This window comes from Oryzias latipes, chromosome 13, assembly GCF_053564925.1.
Source record: "Oryzias latipes strain Hd-rR chromosome 13, Olatipes_Hd-rR_3.1".
Taxonomy (NCBI): domain Eukaryota; kingdom Metazoa; phylum Chordata; class Actinopteri; order Beloniformes; family Adrianichthyidae; genus Oryzias; species Oryzias latipes.
In genome coordinates, this window is record NC_136249.1 from 7,308,543 (window position 1) to 7,321,021 (window position 12,479).

Sequence of the window (12,479 nt, forward strand, 5' to 3'; positions counted from 1 at the left end):
GTTATTGATTACAACACGAGTGGTATCTGTGTCTAAAATCAGTCCTAGAAGAGTTCAACCATGACTTCAATGCCTCAGCTAAGCTCCTCCCTCTTTGTGTGTCTTTGTGTGTGTGTTTCTTGTTTGTTCCCCTGACTGCAGCAGTATGTAGACAACAAGAACCTGATTCCTAGAGAAAAGTGACTGTTTCAGCTCTAAGGGGTCTGAACTCCATCTGAGAAGATAAACTAACTCATCAGTCCCGCTGTCCCTGAAGACCGGCTTCATGTTCAGAACCAGGTTCAGGTTCTGGGCTGGGAAGCATCTCTGGATAAACCAAATCCCTGTTTTCTCCCTGACAGCTGGGAGTTTCTGGAAGCAGGAACGGCTTTGAATCTAAAAAACATCTGGCTTTCTCACCGCAGAAAAGACTAGAAATCTCCACACCACTCTAGAACCCTCTAGAACAGTATTATGGGATGTTTTTCACCTGAATCACTGGGATCCATCTTCATGTCAACATCAAAGTGATTGTGTCGGATGAAATCTTTCCTGTTTGAAGGAGTTTCCTTCGTGTCCAAATAGGATCACAGATCTCCCATCAGGCCTTGCAGCTCCTGACTTTGTGATTAGTTCCTGCAGAAACTCTTGGAATTCTCATGTTGATTCTCTAACAGTTGACATCCATGGAGATTTTCACTGCTGTTGTTCAACTGTAGAGTTTGTCACAGACGCTCAAACTCATGAAGAGTTCAGCGGGAAGTTGAGAACGAGGCTTTGAAATCAGCAGCAGTTTGAGTCCATTCTGATGTTCCATTCAGGTTTCTGCTACAACAAGCCTTTATTCTGAAAGAGCCAGTGGGGTAGAAAAAATAGAAGGTGACTCTGAGGATGGGATTACCAACCCCCCCTGGAATGTTGACCCCTGTGCAGTGGACTAGTGGGAGCAGGGACGGCTGAACCAATCACAGAAGACTGTTGCAGCTTTCCCTCCAAAAGTGAACCAATCAGATGTTGTTGTTTGGATTCTTTGTCTTGAAGTTTCACATGTGGAAGCTTCCAGAGTCTTTTCTGTTTGCTCTGCAGGCTGAGCAGAACTGACTGCTGCAGAATCACAGGGACTTTCAGGAAAATCTCCAAACAGGAGAAAAGTTTCCTGTGATTGTGAGACTGGCAGAGGATCAAAGCTGTAGTGAAGAGGACGGCGGTGTTTGTGGCAGTTGGAGCTGAAGATCGGAGCAGGAACCATGTCTTCCCTTCAGTCTCTGAGAGAGTTGATCAGCGAGCGACTAGCTGCTGCTACTGAAGAAATCTGCAGACTCTGTGAAGGAACCATCGTCCAGTACGAGCAGGAGCTCTGTCGTCAGCGCAGACTGCTGGATGTCCTCTGGAAACCACAGCTTCAGATCCACCAAATAGGTATGTTACCTTCATCAAAGGAAGAGAGAAGCCCTTTCATTCAAGATTCAACATCGGTTTTATTGCCATTTCACACAGGATTTGCACAGAAATACAGGACAGACCAGATGTTGTTTCTCACTATTAACGACAATAACAACAGTGCAAAAGAGCAAGCAATAAAATAGCATCAAGTAAGAACAATAAAAATAACAATGAAATAAAATGAAATAGAGACCAGCTTTCAGTATAAACAGTCTTGTTTCATTTAAGTGACTATGTGCAGAAGCCTTTTTGTATGGGGAGGGAGGGTGTTAGAGTCTATATCCATGTATTGTGTCTTTTGAGGGGGGTCATCATTTGGGTCTTATTCCAGAGTGGAGTTTGTGAGAGCATGACTGCAGGAGGACAGTCCGTTCAGCAGCCTCACAGCCTGTGAGAAGAAGCTTTTAAACATCCTGCTCGATCTGCAGCTGATGCTCCTGAACCTCCTCTCAGTTGGCATGAGGGAGAACAGTCCATGAGAGGGGTGCTGGGGTCCCTGATGACGGAGGTTGCTCTGCGTAGGCAGCGGTGCTCGTATAACTCCTCCAGGATCAGGAGAGGTCCTGACAATCCTGGTGAGCTTGTTTGCAGCTGCCAGACCAGGATGTGAAGCTCTGTGTCAGGATGTTATCAGTGGTGCCCTTGTAGAAGGTGATAAGGTGAGGTGTCTGAATTCCAGCCTTCCTGAGTCTCCGGAGGGGATGGAGATGCTTTAATGCTTTACTGATGACTACAAGTCATTAGTGCATCTGGCTGGGCTTGACGTTGCACTGTGTCAATAAGATCAAAATTTCTCCATAGCCGAAAGATTCATTGGTCTGGGAGCTGCTCACGTGTCTTAAATATTGCAACCGTGTTGTTAATTACAATTAAAACTTACATCAGCTCTTTGCGAAAATTCTTATTTTTCAAACGCATCGTTTTACTAAAATAAGATACCAGAACACGTTAGCTTAGGGAAGCTAACTTAGCCCACATTTGCATTTATAAGGTTACTACATGAAATACAAGCTACGCGAAAACATTACCATTACCAAATCACAGAGCCCGTGGTGAAAAGTAATAATGAGCTAGCGGTTAAATAGTAGTAACGGTTAGCTGATTTAAAATGTGCGGCAACTAAACGTAAGACTTAAAACTTTGCTACAACAACTTCTTTTTACCACACGCATTAATTCTCCGATGACATGATCCTGCAAAACAGCTCAACAAATTAAGATGAAAGACTTTACATACATCATTGTTTAATTCAGAACAATATTCGAAGGTAGAAACTCGTGGAAGACGCCATGAATACAAAGGATATGCTAAAAGGAACATCAAAAGAAGCAACACATATATAATACAGAGGCGAAAGTCAAAAAATAAAAAATAACTTAATACGACTTACCTAGACGTACCTAACTTGGGCTCACTGCGACTCGCTTCAGACCTCCGCCACCTTGAAGACTTCTGAGTATGTTGCTGAGTTTACGTTTATGGGCGTACGTTATGACGTAATTAGGTCTCTTTACTGATAAGTTTTGACACCAAGGTTTCATTTACTCAAATTGTTTTAGTCCAATAAAGATATAACTGTAGTCAAAGTTGAATCGGCTTATAGGTTTTAAGCTGACTCGACTTGCTTGTTACTTTTGAGTTCTGTGATTATAAAACGACTGAGCTCATTGGACTATTCAGGTTAACATGCAGAATCATCTATTTTTAAACCCACCTTTCCCCCATTTCTTTTATACTAATACCCCCCTCTCTCTCTAACATCCCACGCGTCCTAAAAACTGTTATAAATATAATTGAAAAAATGTAAACGTTTTTACAGTATAAAAGGTGTTAAGGCGCAGGCACGATAACGCCCTGTTCAGACCCTCAGCGCTTCTAGAGAGGGTTAATAAAACATCCAGTCTCTGTTCTTTAGAATAAACTTTTTTTTCACTGTTCTCCCTAACTGAATAACACAAACTGAATAGTCACTTACTTGAGCGCTCTTGTCTCCCTTCCTCCTTTATCCTACACAAGCGCTAAAGACACACAGCAGACACACAGAGGTGTATGGAAGCGATTCTGTGGCATAAATAAAAAGTCAAAACCAGAAATGCTTTTTCATTTTCAAAATGAAGCTGCATTTTTTGACTCAAACTTAAAATGAAAAAGCAATCCACCAAAATGCTTTTTCATTTCTTTCCTCAACACAGCTTATTCCTTCACTTAATTAAAATTAAGATGGTATTTGAGATTTCATTTTCAAGACGTTCTCTGGTAAATGTGTAGCAAAATTCATTTAGAAATGTATAATTTGACATTTAAAATGGATTAATAGAAATGCTTTTTCACTTTCAAATTGAAGCTGCATTTTTTGACTCAAAATTAAAATGAAAAAGCAACCAAAATGCTTTTTCATTTTATACTTCTTTATATACTTTATATTTCTGTCACTTAATTAAGATGCTAATGAAAATGGTATTTGACTCACTTTCTCAGTGAGCATTAGTAGAGGAGAGGCAGGGCGATGACGTCACTGCTTTCTCCGTGTGTCCGGCCGCTGACAGACCGAGACAGACTAGGAGCAGTGGAGCTTTCTGGGCAGAGAAGACGGCTTTGTGTTGGTTGTGAACAGGAACATTCCACTGCATTTTTCGCATTAAGATCACCTAAAACCGGGTCCTGTTCACAAACTGCTAGACCTGGACTGCTCAAACCTGGATTCCTGGATCTTAATGCGAGAAATGCAGTTGAATGCTCCTTTAGTGGCCTCGCGAATCAGAAGCTGTGAATCGCAAGCCAACTTCAGCTGCAGGACACACGGATTAAGCAGTGACGTAATCGCCCCGCCTCCCCTCTGCTAATGCTCACTGAGAAAGAATTTTGCTACAAATTTCACAGGGTGGGTGTGAAAATGCAAATGCAATCCCCTCTTTGCATTTTCGTTTTAATTATGACACGGAAAAAGAGGTTTTTAAGTATAAAATGAAAAAGCATTTTGAAATATTGCTTTTTCATTTGAATTTTGAGTCATTTGGTGCAGCTTCATTTTGAAAATTAAAAAGCATTTCTGTTAATCCATTTTAATTGTCAAATTAGACATTTCTAAATGAATCATGCTACACATTTACCAGAGAACATCTTGAAAATGAAATGTCAAATACCATTTTCATTAGCATTTTAATTAAGTGACAGAATAAGCTGTGTTGAGGAAGGAAATGAAAAAGCATTTTGAAGTATTGCTTTTTCATTTTAATTTTGAGTCAAAAAATGCAGCTGCATTTTGAAAATGAAAAAGCATTTTCTGGTTCTGACTTTGCTTTTTATTTATGCTACAGAATCGCTTCCATAGGTGTGCCATCTCCTTTCTTCCTTTCTACATATGCCCTAGAAAAATGCTGCTGCTTTCAGCACATACATACACACACAGGCTTGCGCCAGACTGTCTCTGCATTTCTCCTCCTATGTGAAAACACCAGTTTAAAGCAGTGGGCAAGCTGCTTTTCTGCTTACTCCTCCCATACTGAAATGTTTGAGGGTTATGAGGTAGAAGGACTGCACGGTGGCGCAGTGGTTAGCGCTCTTGCCTCACAGCAAGAAGGCCCTGGTTCAAGTCCCGGCTGGGGGACATGATAAACTACATCAACGCGGGACCTTTCTGTGTGGAGTTTGCATGTTCTCCCCGTGCATGCATCCGTGCATGTTTTCTCCGGGATCTCCGGCTTCCTCCCACTGTCCAAAAACATGCTACATAGGTTAATTGGCAACTCTAAAATGTCCATAGGTGTGAGTGTGAGAGTGAATGGATGTGTGATTGAAGACATTCTACCAGACTGGCGACCAGTCCAGGGTATCCCTTGCCTGCGCCCAAGTGGCCGGGATAGGCTCCGGCAACCCCGTGACCCCGAAAGGGAATAAACGGTCAAGAAGATGAATGAATGAAGAGGTAGAAGGAGCATAGAAGGTTTTAAAATGTAGATACTTGCAATGCAGTTAAGTATGAGGGGCCGTATAAGACATTATTTATTCTGAACCATTCACATGAGAATTTATGGATGCGCAAGTGAGAATACATGTAGGTTCAAGTGAGAATATATGGATGTGCAAGTGAGAATATATGTATGCGTAAGAGAGTATATATGAATGTGAGAGCAAGAATGTATGAATGTGAATGGTTCAGAATAAATAATGTCTTATACGGCCCCTCATAGTTAAGTTCCACTTGGCCTTCACGTCTCTCTCCCTCCCTCACTCCATCTTCTTCTATGACCCACAACTACACATTTGAGGCACCGGCTCATAGGCCGCCCCCTGCTGGCGGAAGAAAATGTATGACTTTTAAATGCGCCTTATCAATCCCGTTTCCTGTTTCTTTCAGCAATCCAAGGTGAGGCTCAGCGGGCTGGTGCCTCATCGCACGTCACTTCTTAGTATCTGAACGGCAAATTCAGCGATTTTGAAAAGAAAAAACACCCAAAAATGGTACATTTAAATGGAAAATTACTGCAAAGCACAAATTACTGATTAAATATAATAATTGAATTTATTTTTTCTCTTTTCTTCCCATATGACAGGTGAGGCACAGCCTCACCTGCCTCTCCTGACTGCACGTCACTGAACATTTAATCGTTAATGCTCATTTTGTATTTGTAGCAACTCAGTCATTTTGATAATAGGTTAATATAGCTAATATAGATACATATTGCATGTGTTGCCATCATTATAAGGCTTAAATAGGGCTTTTAATATTTTGCGGCTCCAGACATATTTGTTATTTGTTTTTTTCGTCCAATTTGGCTCTTTCAACATTTTGGGTTGCCGACCCCTGGTCTATGCAAAGCAGAAGGAATTTATTAGAATTGCTCATCTGAGTTGTGGAGGGACTGTTGGCATGGAAGTAACCCGTTAAAAATCTCATAAAACATTGGTTTACACTCTCTCCCGCAAGTCCCTACCAACCCAGCTCAAACGAGGAAAACAAGGGCGTACATGGATCTATTTGTCAGTGGATGCATCAGAATGGAATAGAGTAGGGAGACTTTGGTTGACGTTTTTACAAATGCAATGTGGTTGAGAAGGTCTGTGCACCAAAGTTTTTTTTTAAACTTGTCCTGTCCAACAGCTGGACAGACAGATGACAGCTAAAGGCCTCTTGTGTTGGACATATTTTACTTTTACAACAGGGGTTATGAATCTTCTGACATACCAGAGGTATGTCTGAATAAACCCCTTTTGTAATCAAGGCCAAACTTTATTCATTTTAATCATATTTGAAAAACCTTTTGTTGGACCGGACGGAAATGGAAAGAAGGGAAGAAGAGAGAGGGATGTTGGGGGGGGGATAGGAGGGTGATCATAGGAGGGGGGTAAAACCATGAAGTAGCATAAAGCAACAAGCTACTGGATGTTTATCATTACGGTAAGGTTCAGATAGAATACAAATCTCAAAGGGGCGGGCCTGTCCACACACACACTCAAATGTTATAAACACACCTGTTAACTGCAAAAATGTCCAAACGTCAACATATACACAATACCGATATTGTTCGCACATGCATACTTATGCCTTCAAGCCAACTAGTGTGAGATATTTCATTCGATCACGCAAATTATTAGTGCAAAGGTGAGCTAACACCTGTGCTCAGTTGAGTGTTTATGTTCTTCTAAAATGGATGATGGAAAATGAAAAGAAGTAGGGGGAGTGACCAGCCACCCCCACACCAAGACCCCCGCCGCATCAGCCGCGGTAGCCAGAAACCCCCAACGCCACGCAGCAGCAGGCAGAGAACAACCGCCCCCCAGGTGACCACGTCCACCACCCAGGCCAGTGCCAGCAGGACCGCCACGAGGCCCCCAGAGCCAGACAGCAGGGATGCATGGGGGGAAAGAGAGTGCCGCCCCAGCCCAACCAGGAGAGCAGCCCCCAGCAGCGCTAGGAGGGCCCAACGCCGGGCCCCAACCGAGAGGGGTGCCCACAGCCCCAGACAATCACCACCCAGGGGGTCTGGGCATCCCCCCGCCCCAACCCCAGGTACGAGCCAAGACCCCTCAAGGGAGACCCGCTCCGCACTCCAGATAGCCACCCACCAGGCCCACGGTTGGTCAAGAAAGGTGCAAGACGGGGGCCAGCCGCCCCCGCCCAGGAGGGGGGCACCCCAGGGAGAAGGGGGCCCACAAGGGCTTTTGTAGACATGGCCCGACCAGGCTCAGCCACAGATGGAAATTGGCGAGGCCCAGCACCCGGCGGCAGGGACCAGAACCCACCCCACAGGGACACAGACACCCCCGGCTCAGGTGTGATATGATCCCAGGCTTCTGGCCTTGCCAGAAAGCTCAGGGATCCCTCTCCCTGCGTGGGGAGAGCACCCCAGGAAACCGGCACCCGGGGGACACAGCCGCCATTGCCAAGGGCCCCGCATGCCCCACCAGGGATGGGGTAGGGGACAGATGGTCCAAGGTCCCACCTTCCTTGCGAAATGACTACGTGCGTGTGTGTTAGTGAGGGTGTGTATGTTCACGTGTGTGTCCTAATGTTGGAATGTTTTTTTAGGGGGAAGGGGTATGTACAAAGGGGGTGCAGTTAAAATTGGCGGGTAGGGCACTGAGGAGACATCTCCTGATTACTCACAGTGATGTCCCATCACCCTCCCCATCAAGGGGCCCTAAATGTCTAAGGTGCAGTTAAAATTGGCGGGTAGGGTGCTAGGAGGGCATCTGCTGCTTGCTGGCAGTGATGTCCAAGCACCCCCCCCCCCCCCCTACCAAGGGCCCTACATGTCTAAGGATATGCACCAAAGTTTCGTGGTGGTGCACCTGGGGAAAACAGGTACACCAGTGCAGCTGATAATCCTGACTAGATACATCATCAATGACCACAACCTTATTACTAATAGTGTCTAACCTTTTTTGAAAAACTTACGAGTTTTAATTTGGTGTTTGACCTAATGAAGACTGAAAGACTGACATCAACTCTAACTGTCATAGCTGTGTTACATTCTGTTGTTTATTTAAGTCCAGTGCTACTGAAAAAAGGGGATTTAGATTTTTCTTGATAATACACAAAGACCTTTAAAGGTATAAAAGGTCTCTTTTTTTGTCTTTTTGTCCCTGCAGTCCTCCCTCAGCATTATGTGAGTGAAGAGGATTTTTGCAACCAACAGAGGAATTTGAGAATGAAACAAGAGGAACCAGATTCTCCACAAATTAAAGAGGAACATGAAGAACCAGAGCCTCAACACATTAAAGAGGAACAAGAACCTACACTGATTATACAGAAACTAGAACCAGAATCTCTATTGATAAAAGTGGAGCAAGAGGAACTCTACATCAGTCAGTTTGAAGGGCAGCTTGATCTGAAGCAGGAGACTGATACCTTGATGGAGATTCCTATTTATGAGGAAGATGAGAACAGTGAAGCAGATCTTAACAATCAGCAGAGCTTTAATGTAACTGACAGTCGGGATGAAGAAAGAAACCAACTTGAAGAATCAACGTCAACTACAGATGAAGAGACTGACCCACAGAACACAGATCAGAGGAAGAGACGACACAGAAGTCATGTCCAAAGTGTGGACACTTCTCACATGTCAGAAAGTCTGTGCCACTCTGATGTTAGAATAAACTTCACAAACTCAACTTTGGTTAAGAAACGTAAACAAACACCAAGCGAAAAGAGACTTTCTTCTGTAACGTCTGTTGAAAGCTCAAGAATTGTTAATAATGTATTTGGCTCCACACAAAAAGACAGACATCATATCTGTTCAGAAAGTGGTAAAAGTTTTGGTTTTAAGTTTAGAACATACACGAGAACCCACTCAGGAGTGAAGCCACATTCTTGTAAAGAATGTGGTAAAAGTTTTACTTGTGTATCCCATCTCAAAACGCACATTAGAACTCATACAGGAGAGAAGCCTTTTTTGTGTAAAGAATGTGATAAAAGTTTTACTTGTGTATCCCATCTCAAAACGCACATTAGAATTCATACAGGAGAGAAGCCTTTTTTGTGTAAGGAATGTGATAAAAGTTTTAGAAGTGTATCTAATCTCAAGAGACACATGAGAACTCATGGAGGAGAAAAGCCTTTTTCTTGTAAAGAATGTGATAAAAGTTTTAAATGTTTATCTAATCTCAAAACGCACATTAGAACTCATACAGGAGAGAAGCCTTTTTTGTGTAAAGGGTGTGATAAAAGTTTTAGTAGTTCATATCATCTCAAAAGACACATTAGAACTCATACAGGAGAGAAGCCTTTTTTGTGTAAAGGGTGTGATAAAAGTTTTAGATGTTTAACTGATCTCAAAAGACACATTAGAACTCACACAGGAGAGAGGCCTTATTCTTGTAAAGAATGTGATAAAAGTTTTAGTTGTTCATCTCATTTCAAAAGACACTTGAGAACTCACACAGGAAAGAAGCCTTTTTCTTGTAAAGAATGTGATAAAAGTTTTAGTTGTTCATCTCATCTCAAAAGACACTTGAGAACTCACACAGGAGAGAAGCCTTTTTTGTGTAAAGAATGTGATAAAAGTTTCAAGGATTTATATAATCTCAGAAGACACTTGAGAACTCATACAGAAGGGAAACCTTGCTTGTAAAGAATATAAAACAAGTTTTAGTGATTTATCTAGTCTCAAAAGCCCTTTTTTGTGTGTGATATAAATGCGATAAAAGTTTTAGTGATGTATTTGACATTTAAACGCAAGTTTTCATAAAACACGTATGAGAACTCACACAGAAGGGAAACTGACCTGAGGTCAGCTATCAAAGCAGCCTGATCTTTAATTAAATGTACACAGGCTGATGGCCTCCATACCACATTGATGCAGTTATTCAGTACTGATGAGACAGAAGTGATTATTGAATGCATTGAAGTGAACAGATTTCTGAAATCTGATATGAGTCCTGAAAAAATTCTTCAGGGATTGTGTAATAATTTTAAACATCATGAGTTTCACTTTTTAAGCTGTTTAACTTTATCAAATTCATTCTTTTAGATGTACTTTTAAATAGAAATGTGTTGTTTTGAATTATGAGGGTATGTTTTGATTTTGATAATGTTCAATTTTTGTTGGTTGATTTTTCTCAGTAGATTTTTGTACTTTTATGATTTTGTAGTATTCACTCTGACCATGGTATAAGCTAAACAATGTTGTCTAAGTTTGTGTATTACCATGCCAACACTATAATTATTTTTAAACATATCTTAATCTAACACTTTAAATGTGATTTGTGAACATACCAAAATAGTTTTAAAAATAAAATAATTGCAGTTTATACTTTGTTGAGTCATGTCAATCACAGTTTAGTGAGAAAAAGGATTTAGTAAAAATGTATGCAGGAAGAGGCGGATAAAGAACCAGACTGGTATTTGTGTCTGGTGTTCTTGTGATTCATGTTTTCTAGTAGACATTAGAACTGTTCTTCTGTTCTGTTTGGTTCTCAGTGTTCTGTTCCAATTTTTAATGCGAAGAATAAAGTGGACTTGAACATCAGTCAGAAGTGGGGTGTCTTTCCCACTGTGTGGGTTTCTGCTGTCTGTTTGTTGTTTGCTGGTTCTAAAGCTGGACTCCTCAGGTCCAGTTCTGACTGCTGAACTCAGGACTGATGTGAGATCACAGAGCTCCATCCAATCATTTGATTGGTTTATAGGTCATATTGACTGTTTTGTCTTTCTTAAATCTGCCTGTTTCAGCTCTGAAGTATCTCCAACTCTACCAAACACCAGTTTCTGCAGCAGAGAAGTTTTTCTTGTAGATCTTCATGAAGCAACGTCCAACTGTTCCAAAGAAACTAAAACCAATGGAAGCATTAGTGTGATGATGTTGTCCACTCACTTAAACCACAATTTTTTCTTTTCTGCTGAGAGATTGGTTTGTTGTTTTATAGTGTTTATGTTCTGCCATCACTTGTTTTCGTCTAGTTCAGACCTCTAGAGGAAGTTTGCTCAGATGCAGTCAAAGAGACCCCCAAAGGAGAACCCATTGACTGCATAATAGAATTGGACTGACCCAGTGTGACCTCACCATTAGAAATGTCTTAATGTCAATTCAGTCGCCATTTCTCTGAAGGATAGTTATGAAGCCAGACGAGACAGTTAATGTTTAATCCAAGTCATGTCTATGTAATTTTGGCTTTTAGGACCCTCCCTCTCCCGCGGCCAGGGCCGTTTCAGCAGGCTGCTGAGTCTGAGCACCTGGCTCCAGTCTGTTGCCAGCCTAACAGATTTGTTTTTATTGACAATTTTAATCTTTTCTGGAACAGAACATCATTTTATAAAACTGATGGGATTCACCCCAGTCCACTGGGCAGCAATATTTTAGCTGCAAACATCAGACACTCTGTCCAGACATCACCGGTCCCCATCATGCCCACACCAGTCCAGACCTCCTCGTCATCTGTGCAGACATCAGTCTGTGGAAGTGACTGACTGGATGTGGTATCACCCCCCCACATTCCCCAAGAAACTGCTTCAATCGATAGTGATTCGTTGCCACAACCTGCTGCCCCCCCAGTCTATCCCATTAAGACCATTATTACAGACAGGTCTTCCATGAGGGGAAGTGCTGGGAGAAAAGCAAACACTAACTGGCTTCGTCCACTAAAGGAAGCACCAAAACCTGAGGAAGCAGCATCCACAACCACTTCACCCCCCTCTTTTAATATGGCACTTTTGAATATTCGGTCGTTGTCCAAGAAAACATTTATCATAAATGATTTTATCCATGATTATAAAATTGATGGACTCTTTTTAACTGAAACATGGCTGAGCACGGATGCATCTACTGTTCTCACAGAGGCCTCTCCACCAAATTTTAGCTTTGTTTTTTCAACCAGGGAGGGCAAAAAGGGTGGGGGTACTGCATCTATAATGTCCAACTCCTTTGCAGTAAAGCAGATGTCATTAGATGAGTACCCCAGCTTTGAACATCATGCCTTTGTTTTTAACAGCCCTCCAATTTTATGCATCACAGTATACAGACCACCCAAACCAAGCTCTGTTTTTATTGAGGAGTTTTCTGAGTTTTTAGCATCTGTCCACACTTCCTTTAACATGATTTTAATAACAGGTGATTTTAACC

General features: G+C 42.0%; 1 protein-coding gene across 1 annotated transcript; it reads left to right on the top strand.

Annotated features, from left to right (window-relative positions):
• Positions 1-1,048: 1,048 nt before the first annotated feature.
• LOC105355511 (uncharacterized) lies at positions 1,049-10,892 on the top strand. The gene is made up of 2 exons (XM_011482935.4): positions 1,049-1,398; positions 8,515-10,892. Exons 1-2 carry the CDS (start codon positions 1,227-1,229, stop codon positions 9,993-9,995), a joined length of 1,653 nt encoding a protein of 550 aa, XP_011481237.2. The 5' UTR covers positions 1,049-1,226; the 3' UTR covers positions 9,996-10,892.
• Positions 10,893-12,479: the final 1,587 nt, after the last annotated feature.